General features: G+C 41.0%; 1 protein-coding gene across 2 annotated transcripts in view; it reads left to right on the forward strand.

Annotated features, from left to right (window-relative positions):
- Window positions 1-11,149, forward strand: part of LOC116881574 (monocarboxylate transporter 1-like) — a 24,362-nt gene extending 13,213 nt beyond the window's left edge. Inside the window, exons 4-5 of one of the 2 annotated variants that reach the window (XM_032881415.1) lie at window positions 8,213-9,079; window positions 10,357-11,149. In XM_032881415.1, the coding sequence (XP_032737306.1) occupies window positions 8,213-9,079; window positions 10,357-10,565 (1,076 nt within the window). In that variant the 3' untranslated portion in view covers window positions 10,566-11,149. The remainder of the gene's footprint in view (window positions 1-8,212; window positions 9,080-10,356) is intronic. The other variant, XM_032881416.1, reaches the window with a different exon arrangement.
- Window positions 11,150-13,689: the final 2,540 nt, after the last annotated feature.

Consider the following 13,689-nt stretch of genomic DNA (forward strand, 5'->3'; position numbering starts at 1 on the left):
CCCCCCCCCCCCCCCCCCCCCCACGATTTGGGGTCTCTTCTGATTTGGTTAAATTGCATTTTCCTGGGGTCTTTTCCCCTTTTAGTATTTTATTGTTCCTTCATGTACTCTTATTTGGACAAAATGACAAGGCGGAAAAACTCACCACAAAATAAAGAACAAGAGGCAGTGCTGAAGGCTAGGGACCTAATCAATACAGACATTGGTAATTGGTAATATGTCAGATCTAGAGTTCAGCATGACGATTCTCAAGTTTCTACCCTGGCTTGAAAAAGGCATGGAGGATATTAGAGAAACCCTCTCTGGAGAGATAAAAGCCCTTTCTGGAGAAATAAAAGAACTAAAATCTAACCAAGTTGAAATAAAAAAAGCTATTAATGAGGTGCAATAAAAAATGGAGGCTCTTACTGCTAGGATAAATGAGGCAGAAGAAAGAATTAGTGATATAGAAGACCAAATGACAGAGAATAAAGAATTTGAGCAAAAGAGGGACAAACAGCTACTGTCCCACGACAGGAGAATTCGAGAGATAAGTGACACCATAAGATGAAACAACATTAGAATAATTGGGATTCCAGAAGAAGAAGAAGAAGAAAGAGAGAGGGGAGCTGAAGGTATATTGGAGAGAATTATTGTAGAGAATTTCCCTAATATGGCAAAGGGAACAAGCATCAAAATCCAGGAGGTGCAGAGAACCCCCCTCAAAATCAACAAGAATAGGTCCACATAGTAAATTAATAGTAATAGTAAAATTTACAAGTCTTAGCGACAAAGAGAAAATCTTGAAAGCAGCCCGGGAAAAGAAGTCTGTAACATACAATGGTAAAAATATTCGATTGGCAGCAGACTTATCCACAGAGACCTGGCAGGCCAGAAAGAGCTGGCATGATATACTCAGAGCACTAAACGAGAAAAACATGCAGCCAAGAATACTATATCCAGCTAGGCTATCATTGAAAATAGAAGGAGAGATAAAAAGCTTCCAGGACAAACAAAAACTGAAAGAATTTGCAAACACCAAACCAGCTCTACAGGAAATATTGAAAGGGGCCCTCTAAGCAAAGAGAGAGCCTGAAAGTAGTAGATCAGTAAGGAACAGAGACAATATACAGTAACAGTCACCTTACAGGCAATACGATGGCACTAAATTCATATATCTCAATAGTTACCCTGAATGTTATTGGGCTAAATGCCCCAGTCAAAAGACACAGGGTATCAGAATGGATAAAAAAACAAAACCCATCAATATGTTGCCTACAAGAAACTCATTTTAGGCCCGAAGACACCTCCAGATTTAAACTGAGGGGGTGGAAAACAATTTACCATGCTAACGGATATCAGAAGAAAGCTGGGGTGGCAATCCTTATATCAATCAATTAGATTTTAAGCCGAAGACTATAGTAAGAGATGAGGAAGGACACTATATCATACTCAAAGGGTCTGTCCAACAAGAAGATCTAACAATTTTAAATATCTATGCCCCTACCGTGGGAGCAGCCAACTATATAAACCAATTAATAACAAAATCAAAGAAACACATCAACAATAATGCAATAATAGTAGGGGACTTTAACACTCCCCTCACTGAAATGGACAGATCATCCAAGCAAAAGATCAACAAGGAAATAAAGGCCTTAAATGACACAATGGACCAGATGGACATCACAGATATATTCAGAACATTCCATCCCAAAGCAACAGAATACACATTCCTCTCTAGTGCACATGGGACATTCTCCAGAATAGATCACATCCTCGGTCCTAAATCAGGTCTCAACTGGTATCAAAAGATTGGGATTGGGGCACCTGGGTGGCTCAGTGGGTTGAAGCCTCTGCCTTCGGATCAGGTTATGATCCCAGAGTCCTGGGATCAAGCCCCGCATAGGGCTCTCTGCTCAGCAGAGAGCCTGCTTCCCCCCCACCTCTGCCTGCCTCTCTGCCTACTTGTGATCTGTCTGTCAAATAAATAAAATCTTAAAAAAAAAAAAAAAGATTGGGATCATTCCCTGCATATTTTCAGACCACAATGCTCTGAAGATAGAACTCAATCACAAGAGGAAATTTGGAAAGAACCCAAATACATGGAGACTAAACAGTATCCTTCTAAAGAATGAATGGCTCAACCAGGAAATTAAAGAAGAACTGAAAAAATTCATGGAAACATGATAATGAAAACACAGCGGTTCAAAATCTGTGGGACACAGCAAAGGCAGTCCTGAGAGGAAAATATATAGCGGTACAAGCCTTTCTCAAGAAACAAGAAAGGTCTCAAATACACAACCTAACCCTACACCTAAAGGAGCTGGAGAAAGAACAAGAAAGAAAGCCTAAACCCAGCAGGAGAAGAGAAATCATAAAGATCAGAGCAGAAATCAATGAAATAGAAACAATCAAACAAACAAACAAAAAAACAAAAAAAACCACAATAGAACAAATCAACGAAACTAGGAGCTGGTTCTTTGAAAGAATTAATAAGATTGAAAAACCCCTGGCCAGACTTATCAAAAAGAAAAGAGAAAGGACCCAAATAAATAAAATCATGAATGAAAGAGGAGAAATCACAACCAACACCAAAGAAATACAAACAATTATAAGAACATACAATGAGCACCTCTACGCCAACAAATTTGACAATCTGGAAGAAATGGATGCATTCCTAGAGACATATAAACTACCACAACTGAACCAGGAAGAAATAGAAAACCTGAAGAGACCCATAACCAGTAAGGAGATTGAAACAGTCATCAAAAATCTCCAAACAAACAAAAGCCCAGGGCCACATGGCTTCCCAGGGGAATTCTACCAAACATTTAAAGAACTAATTCCTATTCTCCTAAAGCTGTTCCAAAAAATAGAAATGGAAGGAAAACTTCCAAATTCATTTTATGAGGCCAGCATCACCTTGATCTCCAAACCAGACAAGGATCCCATCAAAAAAGAGAATTACAGACCAATATCCTTGATGAACACAGATGCAAAAATTCTCACCAAAATACTAGCCAATAGGATTCAACAGTACATTAAAAGGATTATTCACCACAACCAAGTGGGATTTATTCCAGGGCTGCAAGGTTGGTTCAACATCCGCAAATCAATCAATGTGATACAACACATTAATAAAAGAAAGAACAAGAACCATATGATACTCTCAATAGATGCTGAAAAAGCATTTGACAAAGTACAGCATCCCTTCCTGATCAAAACTTTTCAAAGTGTATGGATAGAGGGCACATACCTCAATATTATCAAAGCTGTCTATTAAAAACCCACCGCAAACATCATTCTCAATGGAGAAAAACTGAAAGCTTTTCCACTAAGGTCAGGAACACGGCAGGGATGTCCATTATCACCACTGCTATTCAACATAGTACTAGAAGTCCTAGCCTCAGACAACAAAAAGAAATTAAAGGCATCCAAATCGGCAAAGAAGAAGTCAAACTATCACTCTTTGCAGATGATATGATACTATATTTGGAAAACCCCAAAGACTCCACTCCAAAACTTCTAGAACTTGTACAGGAATTTAGTAAAGTGTCAGGATATAAAATCAATGCACAGAAATTAGTTGCATTTCTCTACACCAACAACAAGACAGAAGAAAGAGACATTAAGGAGTCAATCCCATTTACAATTGTAACCAAAACTATAAGATACCTAGGAATAAACCTAACCAAAGAGCCTAAGAATCTATACTCAAAAAACTACAAAGTACTCGTGAAAGAAATTGAAGAAGACACAAAGAAATGGAAAAATGTTCCATGCTCCTGGATTGGAAGAACAAATATTGTGAAAATGTCTATGCTACTTAAAGCAATCTACACATTTAATGCAATCCCTATCAAAATCCCATCCATTTTTTCAAAGAAATGGAACAAATAATCCTAAAATTTATATGGAACCAGAAAAGACCTTGAAAAACCAAAGGAATATTGAAAAAGAAAGCCAAAGTTGGTGGCATCACAATTCCGGACTTCAAGCTCTATTACAAAGCTCATCAAGACAGTATGGTACTTGCACATCATCAAGACAGTATGGTACTGGCACAAAAACAGACACATAGATCAATGGAACAGAATAGAGAGCCCAGAAATAGACCCTCAACTCTATGGTCAACTAATCTTTGACAAAGCAGGAAAGAATATCCAATGGAAAAAAGACAGCGTCTTCAATAAATGGTGTTGGGAAAATTGGACAGCCACATGCAGAAAAATGAAATTGGACCATTTCCTTACACCTCACACAAAAATAGACTCAAAATGGCTGAAGGACCTCAATGTGAGAAAGGAATCCATCAAAATCCTTGAGGAGAACACAGGCAGCAACCTCTTCGACCTCAGCCGCAGCAACTTCTTCCTAGGAACATCGCCAAAGGCAAGGGAAGCAAGGGCAAAAATGAACTATTGGGATTTCATCAAGATCAAAAGCTTTTGCACAGCAAAGGAAACAGTTAACAAAACCAAAAGACAACTGACAGAATGGGAGAGGATATTTGCAAAGGACATATCAGATAAAGGGCTAGTATCCAAAATCTGTAAAGAACTTAGCAAAGTCAACACCCAAAGAACAAATAATCCAATCAAGAAATGGGCAGAAGGGGTGCCTGGGTGGTGCAGTTGGTTGGGCGACTGCCTTCGGCTCAGGTCATGATCCCGGACTTCCAGGATGGAGTCCCACATCAGGCTCCCAGTTCTTTGGGGAGTCTGCTTCTCCCTCTGACCTTGTCCTCTTTCATGCTCTCCCTCACTCATTCCCTCTCAAATAAATAAATAAAATCTTTAAAAGAAAAAAAAAAAGAAATGGGCAGAAGACATGAACAGACATTTCTGCAAAGAAGACATCCAGATGGCCAAAAGACACATGAAAAAGTGCTCCACATCACTCGGCATCAGGGAAATACAATTCAAAACCACAATGATATATCACCTCACACCAGTCAGAATGGCTAAAATTAACAAGTCAGGAAATGACAGATGCTGGTGAGGATGCGGAGAAAGGGGAACCCTCCTACACTGTTGGTGGGAATGCAAGCTGGTGCAACTGCTCTGGAAAACAGCATGGAGGTTCCTCAAAAAGTTGAAAATAGAACTACCCTATGACCCAGCAATTGCACTACTGGGTATTTACCCTAAAGATGCAAACGTAGTGATCCGAAGGGGCATGTGCACCCGAATGTTTATAACAGCAATGTCCACAATAGCCAAACTATGGAAAGAACCTAGATGTCCATCAACAGATGAATGGATAAAGAAGAGGTGGTATATATACACAATGGAATACTATGCAGCCATCAAAAGAAATGAAATCTTGCCATTTGTGACGACATGGATGAAACTAGAGGGTATCATGCTTAGTGAAATAAGTCAATTGGAGAAAGACAACTACCATATGATCTCCCTGATATGAGGAAGTGGAGATGCAACATGGGGGGCTACGGGGGTAGGAGAAGAATAAATGAAAGAAGATGGGATCAGGAGGGAGACAAACCACAAGTGACTCTTAATCTCACAAAACAAACTGAGGGTTGCTGGGGGGAGGGGGCTCTGGAGAGCGGGGTGGTGTTATGGACATTGGGGAGAGTATGTGCTATGGTGAGTGCTGTGAAGTGTGTAAACCTGGCGATTCGCAGACCTGTACCCCTGGGGATAAAAATACATTATATGTTTATAAAAAAATAAAAATAAATAAATTTAAAAAAATAAAAACGAAAACTAAATCTTTAAAAAGAAAAAAGAAAAAAATTGTTTCAAATTAGAGTAAGAGAGAATGTCAGATACAAAGCAAGAATCTTTTGGTAGAGAAGCCATATACATTTTCAAGGGATTAAGGACACACATGAGAAAATCTCTTCTCCCCCTTTAATAACACTGGGAAATGAAACAGTTGAGGATAGAGAATATAGATCATCTATTGCCCTACAGTTCAGAGAAAACCATTAATATTTTGATGCTCATACATTTTTTATGCATACACATATGCTTTTTTAGTGTAATGTTTGTAACCAGTTTTTTTTTGTTTTTGTTTTTGTTTTACTTACTAATATGTTCTGTATATAGTCTCCTGTCTCAATGAACATAGTATAGCAGCTACTACTTTTCCATTGGATGGGTGTGCCATAGTTTATTTCACCATTCTGTAATTGAAAGATTTTTAGGTTGTTTGTATTTTTCACTATTAATAAACCCTATTTGTATGATAGTGCTTCTCTGTATATCTTTGCAAACATGATAATTTCCTTAGGACAAATTTTAGAAATGGAATTACTAGGGGAAAAAGTTTTTGGTATGATTGGCCAAATATCCTTTTAGAAAGGTTTTAATAATGTACAGTTCACCTGCAGGATCTGAGATGATGTTAGTAATAGGTATTTTCTTTTTGGATCTGTACTTTTACTACATTAATTAAAATTTTAAACATTTAAATATTGTAATTCATCTAGAGTATTTGAATAACATAAGGAAGGAACAAAACTTTCTTTGTTCCCTCTTTGTTATTCAGCCTATTGGTTACTAACTCACTCAATAAATACTTGTCCCTACCATATGTCAGGGACTGTTCCAAGCTCCGTGGGGATCGAGTCAACATGATAGATAAGATTCCTGCTCTGTAGTTGAGGGAAGCAGACAATAAACAGACCAACAAGTAAATGAGTAAGTAAGAAAAATATCAGCTTGTGATAAGTACTTTGCAAAAACTTCAAACAGAATTTTGATGGAGAAGGATTGAATGGTCCCTAAAGGGAAGTCCTCTCAGGGTTGGTGACCTTGAGTTGAAATCTGAATGATAAGTAGGAGTCAAGTTTGTGAAAATCTAGAGGAACAACTGTGCTGAGTACGTGTGAGAATATGCTGAGATGTGGGTAGGAAGGTAGGTAAAGGCCAAATCTTGGTGCTTCCTAACCCAGAGTTAAAAGCTGTGGATGGCGGTCATTAGAGAGACTGAATGGGTTGCATTCTACCTGCAAACGCTCCCTTCTGCCTACAAAGGGAACAAGAATGGGAGACCACTTAGGAGGTTATGGGATACTTGTCTCAGCTCCATTGATCACAAAATCTACACTTTCCCTATTAAGTTAAACGTATCTTTTGGTCCTATTTCTGATCAATTTTATTGATCAGTTTTCACATTTTTGATGAAGGGTACAGTGTTCTCATCACTGTAGCTGTAGCTATAGAAAATATTTCTATATCTGTTACTGTTGGTCTCACCAATTATTTATACTTTTTGAATATTTCTAATGTATTTGTTCCGTAAGTAGTATTTTTTTTTAAGATTTACCTATTTATTTTAAAGAGAGTGTGAGAGAGCAGGGGGAGGGGCAAAGGAAGAGGGAGAGAATCCCAAGCAGACGCTCCACTGAGTGCAGAGCTGGACATAGGCCTCGATCTAATGACCCTGAGATCATGACTTGAGCCAAAATCAAGAGTTGGAAGTTTAACTGACGGAGCCACCCAGGCATCGCATCTCTGGGTGTGTTTTGCAGTCATTGTACCTCATCTGAAAAATTGAATGCATTGACATTTTCATAGAAATTACACTAAATTAGGGGTGCCTGTGTGGCTCAGTTGGTTGAGTGACTGCCTTCAGCTCAGGTCATGATCCCAGACTTCCAGGATCGAGTCCCGCATCAGGCTCCCAGCTCCTTGGGGAATCTGCTTCTCCCTCTGACCTTCTCCTCTCTCCTGCTCCCTCTCACTCATTCTCTCTCAAATAAATAAATATAATCTTTAAAAAAAATTTTTTCTAAAAAAAAAAAAGAAATTACACTAAATTAATGGATTTAATAAGGTAGTGTGAGCATCTTCACGTTATGTTTACTGTCCTGAAACATTTTCTCTCTCCCGACCCCCTTTCTTCTTTTCCTGCCTCTGCCCCTCCTCTCTGTCTTGCTCTCTGAGTTTACAAGATTTATCTTCTCTCCTTTATGTTTTCAATTCCCTAATCTTCAGGAAACCTAAAATTATGAAATTAAACAAAGGAGCCTACATTTATTATTCTTATTATTGTTAAAGCAAAAGGAATTATTTTAATGTTATAGTTTAAATCTAGTAATTACTGCATAAAGAGACCTTATGTCTGTATTAGATAACAGCCCACTTAATGATCTACCAGTTATAATTATGATTTTGACTTCTTGCCAGTTTGTCTAGTTGATTAATAACAAATATGTTTCTGACATTTACTATGGTATGTAATTCTTCCCCCATCCTCCCAGGTCTTGGGCTTGCCTTCAACTTGAATCCCGCTCTGACCATGATTGGCAAGTATTTCTACAAGAGGCGACCTTTGGCAAATGGACTGGCCATGGCCGGCAGCCCTGTGTTTCTCTCCACCCTGGCCCCCCTCAATCAGGCTTTCTTTGGTATCTTTGGCTGGAGAGGGAGCTTCCTAATTCTCGGGGGCCTCCTCCTAAACTGCTGTGTGGCTGGAGCCCTGATGCGACCAATAGGGCCCCCAGCAACAAGTGCGGGGAAAGACAGGTCCAAAGAACCCCATCAGGAACCTGGAAAATCTGATGTAGAAAAGCGGGCAGGTGATGCAAATACAGACTTTAATGGTGGAAACCCCAAAGAGGAGAAACAATCAGTTTTTCAAACAGTGAACAAAGTTATGGACTTATCCCTGTTTACCCACAGAGGCTTTCTACTGTACCTTTCTGGGAATGTGATCATGGCTTTTGGGATGGCTACTCCTTTAGTTTTTCTTAGTAGTTATGCCAAGAGTCAACATTACTCTAGTGAGAAGTCTGCCTTCCTTCTTTCCATTCTGGCTTTTGTTGACATGGTAGCTAGACCTTCTATGGGACTTGTAGCCAACACCAAGTGGATAAGACCTCGAGTTCAGTATTTTTTTGCAGCTTCTATTGTTGCAAACGGAGTATGTCATTTGCTAGCGCCTTTATCCTCCAGCTACACTGGGTTCTGTGTCTATGTGGGCTTCCTCGGATTTGCATTTGGGTGGTTTAGCTCCGTGTTGTTTGAAACCCTGATGGACCTCGTTGGACCCCAGAGGTTCTCCAGCGCCGTGGGATTGGTGACCATTGTGGAATGCTGTCCTGTCCTCCTGGGGCCACCACTTTTAGGTATAGTATGCCCTACTCCCTCTTTGGTTCTATTAACATGAAGCAGGCATAGGAGATGGGAGGGTGCTAGAAAGCCAAGATTAGTAAGCTGCCTGGTGGCAGAAGGTATTTCCGATTCCTCTAGCCTCAGTGCTGGCACAGTGCTTGGCACAGCAGAACAGCTCCGATTCTTACGGAAGTGAATTACACTCAACCATCCACCTGAAAGGGGAGTCAAAAACAATTGCAAATTTAAATATTTATTAAAATAACCTTTTCTGTTCATAAAACTAACATGTTTATTATAGAAAAATATGTAACATATACTTCACCTTATAATACCTTGGTAATTCCATTTTAATTGTGGAATTTATCTTAGTAGTAATATTTTTAAAAATAACAGTATTGACCAGGTGAGGGTTCACAGTGTACCCGGGACTGTCTTAATCATTTCATACACTCCATGTCCCTATTTTATTATTGAAGAAACAGAGGCTTCTAAAAGTGAAATAACTTGCCCAAGATCGCACAACTGTAAATGACCATGGAACTTGATGGACGATTCTCTAAGAACACCAAAGTGTTTACAATTTAAAATTATTATTAATGCAAAATGCAAGAATCATTTAGACTTCCTCTGGATATGACTCATGCTTTTGAGATTATCCATTCTCAATAAGGAAGGATTCATAAAAGAAGATCCACTACTAACTTTTCTGAACTCCCCACCCTCATTCCTCCCTATATCCAATGAGAGCCCAAGTCCTCTAAGTAAATTCTTAAGTCTCTTTCTAATCAGCCCACTTTTCCATCACACCACCCTATTCACAGCTCTTGTCTCCCATCTGGGCTGCTGCTTCCCATAGCCTCCTGGCTGGTCTACCCATATCCATTCTATCCTACCTTCAATCTGTTTTCTACTCTACAGGTAAAATTTATTTGTACAAATGCAAACCTGATAGCCCAGTTGATAAGATCTTTCCAGTTGCTTCCCAATGTTCTCAGCCTGGAGATCAGATTCCCTCCCGTGGCCTACAAGGCGCCCCCAGCCTGGCCACCAATCTCTCCAGCCTCATTTCCTGTCACTCACATTTTGTTCTCTATGTTCCAGCAACCCCGCCCTTCCTCCTTCCCTCCTCACATCACAGCTTCCTCCCACCTGCCTTTGCACTTGCCGTTCCCCGGCCCCAGCCTTCTCCCATCTCCTTCTCTTGGATAACTCCCATCCCCCTCTAGGTCTCTGCTTCATTTACACTTTAAGAGAAAGTTCCACATAACTTTGTCTTGGATATCTTCAGGTCATCTGAATGACATCTACGGAGACTACAAATACACCTACTGGGCATGTGGTGTGATCCTTATTGTAGCAGGCGTCTATCTCTTCATTGGCATGGGCATCAATTACCGACTTGTGGTGAAAGAGCAGAAAGCAGAGGAGCAGCAGAAAAAGGAAAGCAAAGAGGAGAAGCCAAAAGAAGTTATTCAAGCAAAAGAATCCACAGAATAGAGAAGTCCATGAGGCCCCAAAGAGGAGAAACATCCCATTTGAATCATGGATAACGAGAGGAACTTTGGACCAAAAATACTTGAAAAATACTACTGAATCATGTTCTATTAGGGCTGCTCACCATGGCCCGGGGATATTTGTGTGCTGTCCTCCAGATGATGGAGCACAAAGCTAGCTGAGGACAAAGCACAGGTGACACCCTGCAACCTCCCCAACCCTCACTGGTGGGTGCTACACATGTGACATTCCTTCAGGAAGCTCCCAACTGTCTCGATGTTAATGGCTGACTAGAGGGAAAAACAACCTGAAATCGACTATGTCAAGGCCTCCAGTATCTTGTAAGTCCTCCCTAGCATAGGAAAGTTCTTTTGAAAACCTCCCTTTCCCTTACCTCCTCCAGCTCCCAAGTATATAATCAACTACCCTGCACAACCCCAGGGCAGGGTCCTGTCCCTGTGCTTTAATAAACCACCAGTTTGCACAGGAGAGTCTCAAGATTTCCTTCTTGGTCATCGACTCCGGACCTCATCCCACCAAACCTCACCTATATTCAAAGACTACATCAATACCAAAGTCGACTGATGGCGTTTTTATTTCATGCCTTTCCAGCAGTCATAATGCATATGTCACATCCTTTGGGGTCAGAGGATTTACAAAAGATAACAGATAGAAATCGCTTCTTTCCAAAGTCATGTTTATTAAGGTATACTTTACATATAGGATAAGTCTCTTTTATTTACTTTTTTAAAGAATTTTTTTAAGGTTTTATTTATTCATTTAACAGAGAGGGGGAGTACAAGCAGGGAGAGCAGCAGGCAGAGTGGGAAGGGAGAAGCAAGCTCCCTGCTGAGCCAGGAGCCAGATGTGGGACTCGATCCCAGGACCCTGGGATCACGACCTGAGCCGAAGGCAACCGCTTAATGAACTGAGTCACCCAGGTGTCCCAGGATAAATCTCTTTTATAAGACTAAAGTTTGATGCATGGTATTTAGATCAGTAACTACCACACCAATATAGAGCATTTCGAACAGCCAAAAGAATTCCCTCCTGCCCCTCTGCAGTCAGTTCCTTTCCTTTCCCTACAGCCCTTGAAACCACTGCTCTGATTTATGTCCCCTATGGTTTTGCCTTTTCCAGAATGGAATAAGTGAAATCACAAGGCATGTAGCTGGCATAATAGGAAATAGATATTTGGTCTTTGTCCCTAGTTCCTGGTACCCAGTTCCTAAAACCCTTGGATTTCCAGAGCGATGAGTGTCTTCTGCATGTTAATCAGATGACTGGTGGCTGGAACCCCCTAGATAGCTTCAAGAATGAGGCTGGTCTCCACAGAGGCCAATGCGTGATTAGAGGGTTGGAACTTCCAGCCCGTCACCGTGACCTTTTGGGGGGTAAGGGTGCTGGAAGTTGAGTTCGATTACTAACAGCCAATGATTTAATCAATTGCATCTTGGTAATGAACCCTTCTAAACTTCAAGGCTTAGAGAGCTTCCTGGTTGGTGAATATATTGACGGGCTGGTGTTGGGAGGGTGGTGTGCTCAGGGCACGCAAGCTCCCGCCATGCCTCCCCACATATCTCGCCCATTGCGTCCTATGCACCTCTTCCATTTGGCTGTTCCCGAGTCCTATCCTTTAGAAATAAATCAATAAATGTAAGCAAAGCATTTCTCTGAGTTCTGTGAAATTCCTGGCAAGTTACCAAACCTGAGAAAAGTGTGATGGGAACTCCCAGCTTCTAGCTAGTCAGTCACAGGTACAGGTGGCGCCCCAGGACTTGTGGCTGGAATCTGGAATCTGAAAGCACCGTGGGACCGGACCTTTAAAACTGTGGAATCGGACGCTAACTCTAGGGACTTAGGGCTAGCCCTGAATCGGAGTGCAGGACACCTGGTTTAGAGTCGAGAGTTGGAGAAGGGGTTTGTTGTCATGGAAAAAATTCAAAGTAAGGAGAGTTGTAACAGAGTAACCTCTGTATCTGGCTTCTTCTTCTTCTTCTTTTTTAAAAGATTTTATTTATTTGTGAGAGACAGTGAGAAAGAACATGCTTTTTGCTTCTTTAAGATTTGGATTCTGGGGTGCCTGGGTGGCTCAGTAGGTTGAGAGAAGGAAACCCTTATGCACTGTTGGTGGGAATATAAATTGGTTCAGTCACTACAGAAAATAGTATAAAGGTTCCTCAAAAAATTAAAAATACGGGGTGTCTGGGTAGCTCCATTGGTGAAGTGGCTGCTTTCCACTCAGATCATGATCCCAGGGTCCTGGGATCGAGCCCCACGTCAGGCTTCCCGTTCAGCCGGGAGTCTGCTTCTCCCTCTTCCTCTGCTGCTCCCCCTGCTTGTGCTCTCTTTCTCTCTCTCTCTCTGTCAAATTAACATAGAAGATCTAAAAAAAAAAAAAAAAAAAGGAGTTGGATTCCGGTGAAAGGGAGGTGAGTGTGACACTGAACTCAAGAGCACAAAACACAAATGGCCTCAAGTCATGATTTTGCTGGGACAGGACAGAAGCTGTGGCGTGCAGAGGGTCCACAGGGTGCCAGCACCAGTGCCACCTTCCTGGAGACAGTGCTCTTGGGGACAGCATTCCTGTAATTCTCCTTCTGATCATTTTTCATCTTCAAGTGAATGTTGAACTCAGGAAGCCTGAACATTCAGCACTTAACCACATCCTAGGGTTGCAGTCACACTAGAAAGTCATTTTACTGAGATCAGCATCAGGAAAAAATGCAGTGTTAGAAAAAGGGAAATGCTGGTCTGAGGAGGAAGCCAGCCACTGACCTTTCCACACATGCATCCAGCAGATATCACTGACATTTCCCCGGGGCCAGTTCTAAGTACTATTGTAGGCACTGAAGATTCTTGAAGAAACAAAACAGAACTGTCTTCCACGGTTCTTCTCTTCTAGTAGGGGGAGACTGCCAGTGAAGAGTTAAGTTATACAGAAAACGGCAGTTTAAAGAATAGAGCAATGGATATAAGACCAGCCTTCATTCATTTATTCATCTAAACAGCACATTTTGGAGGGGCACCCAGCTGACTCAGCAGAGCATGCAACTCTTGATCTCAGGGTTGTGAGTTCAAGCCCCACACTGGGCATGGAGCCTACTTAAAAAAAAAAAAATAAAAC

This window comes from Lontra canadensis, unplaced genomic scaffold (genome assembly GCF_010015895.1).
Source record: "Lontra canadensis isolate GAN:19392208 unplaced genomic scaffold, GSC_riverotter_1.0 scaffold75, whole genome shotgun sequence".
Lineage (NCBI taxonomy): Eukaryota > Metazoa > Chordata > Mammalia > Carnivora > Mustelidae > Lontra > Lontra canadensis.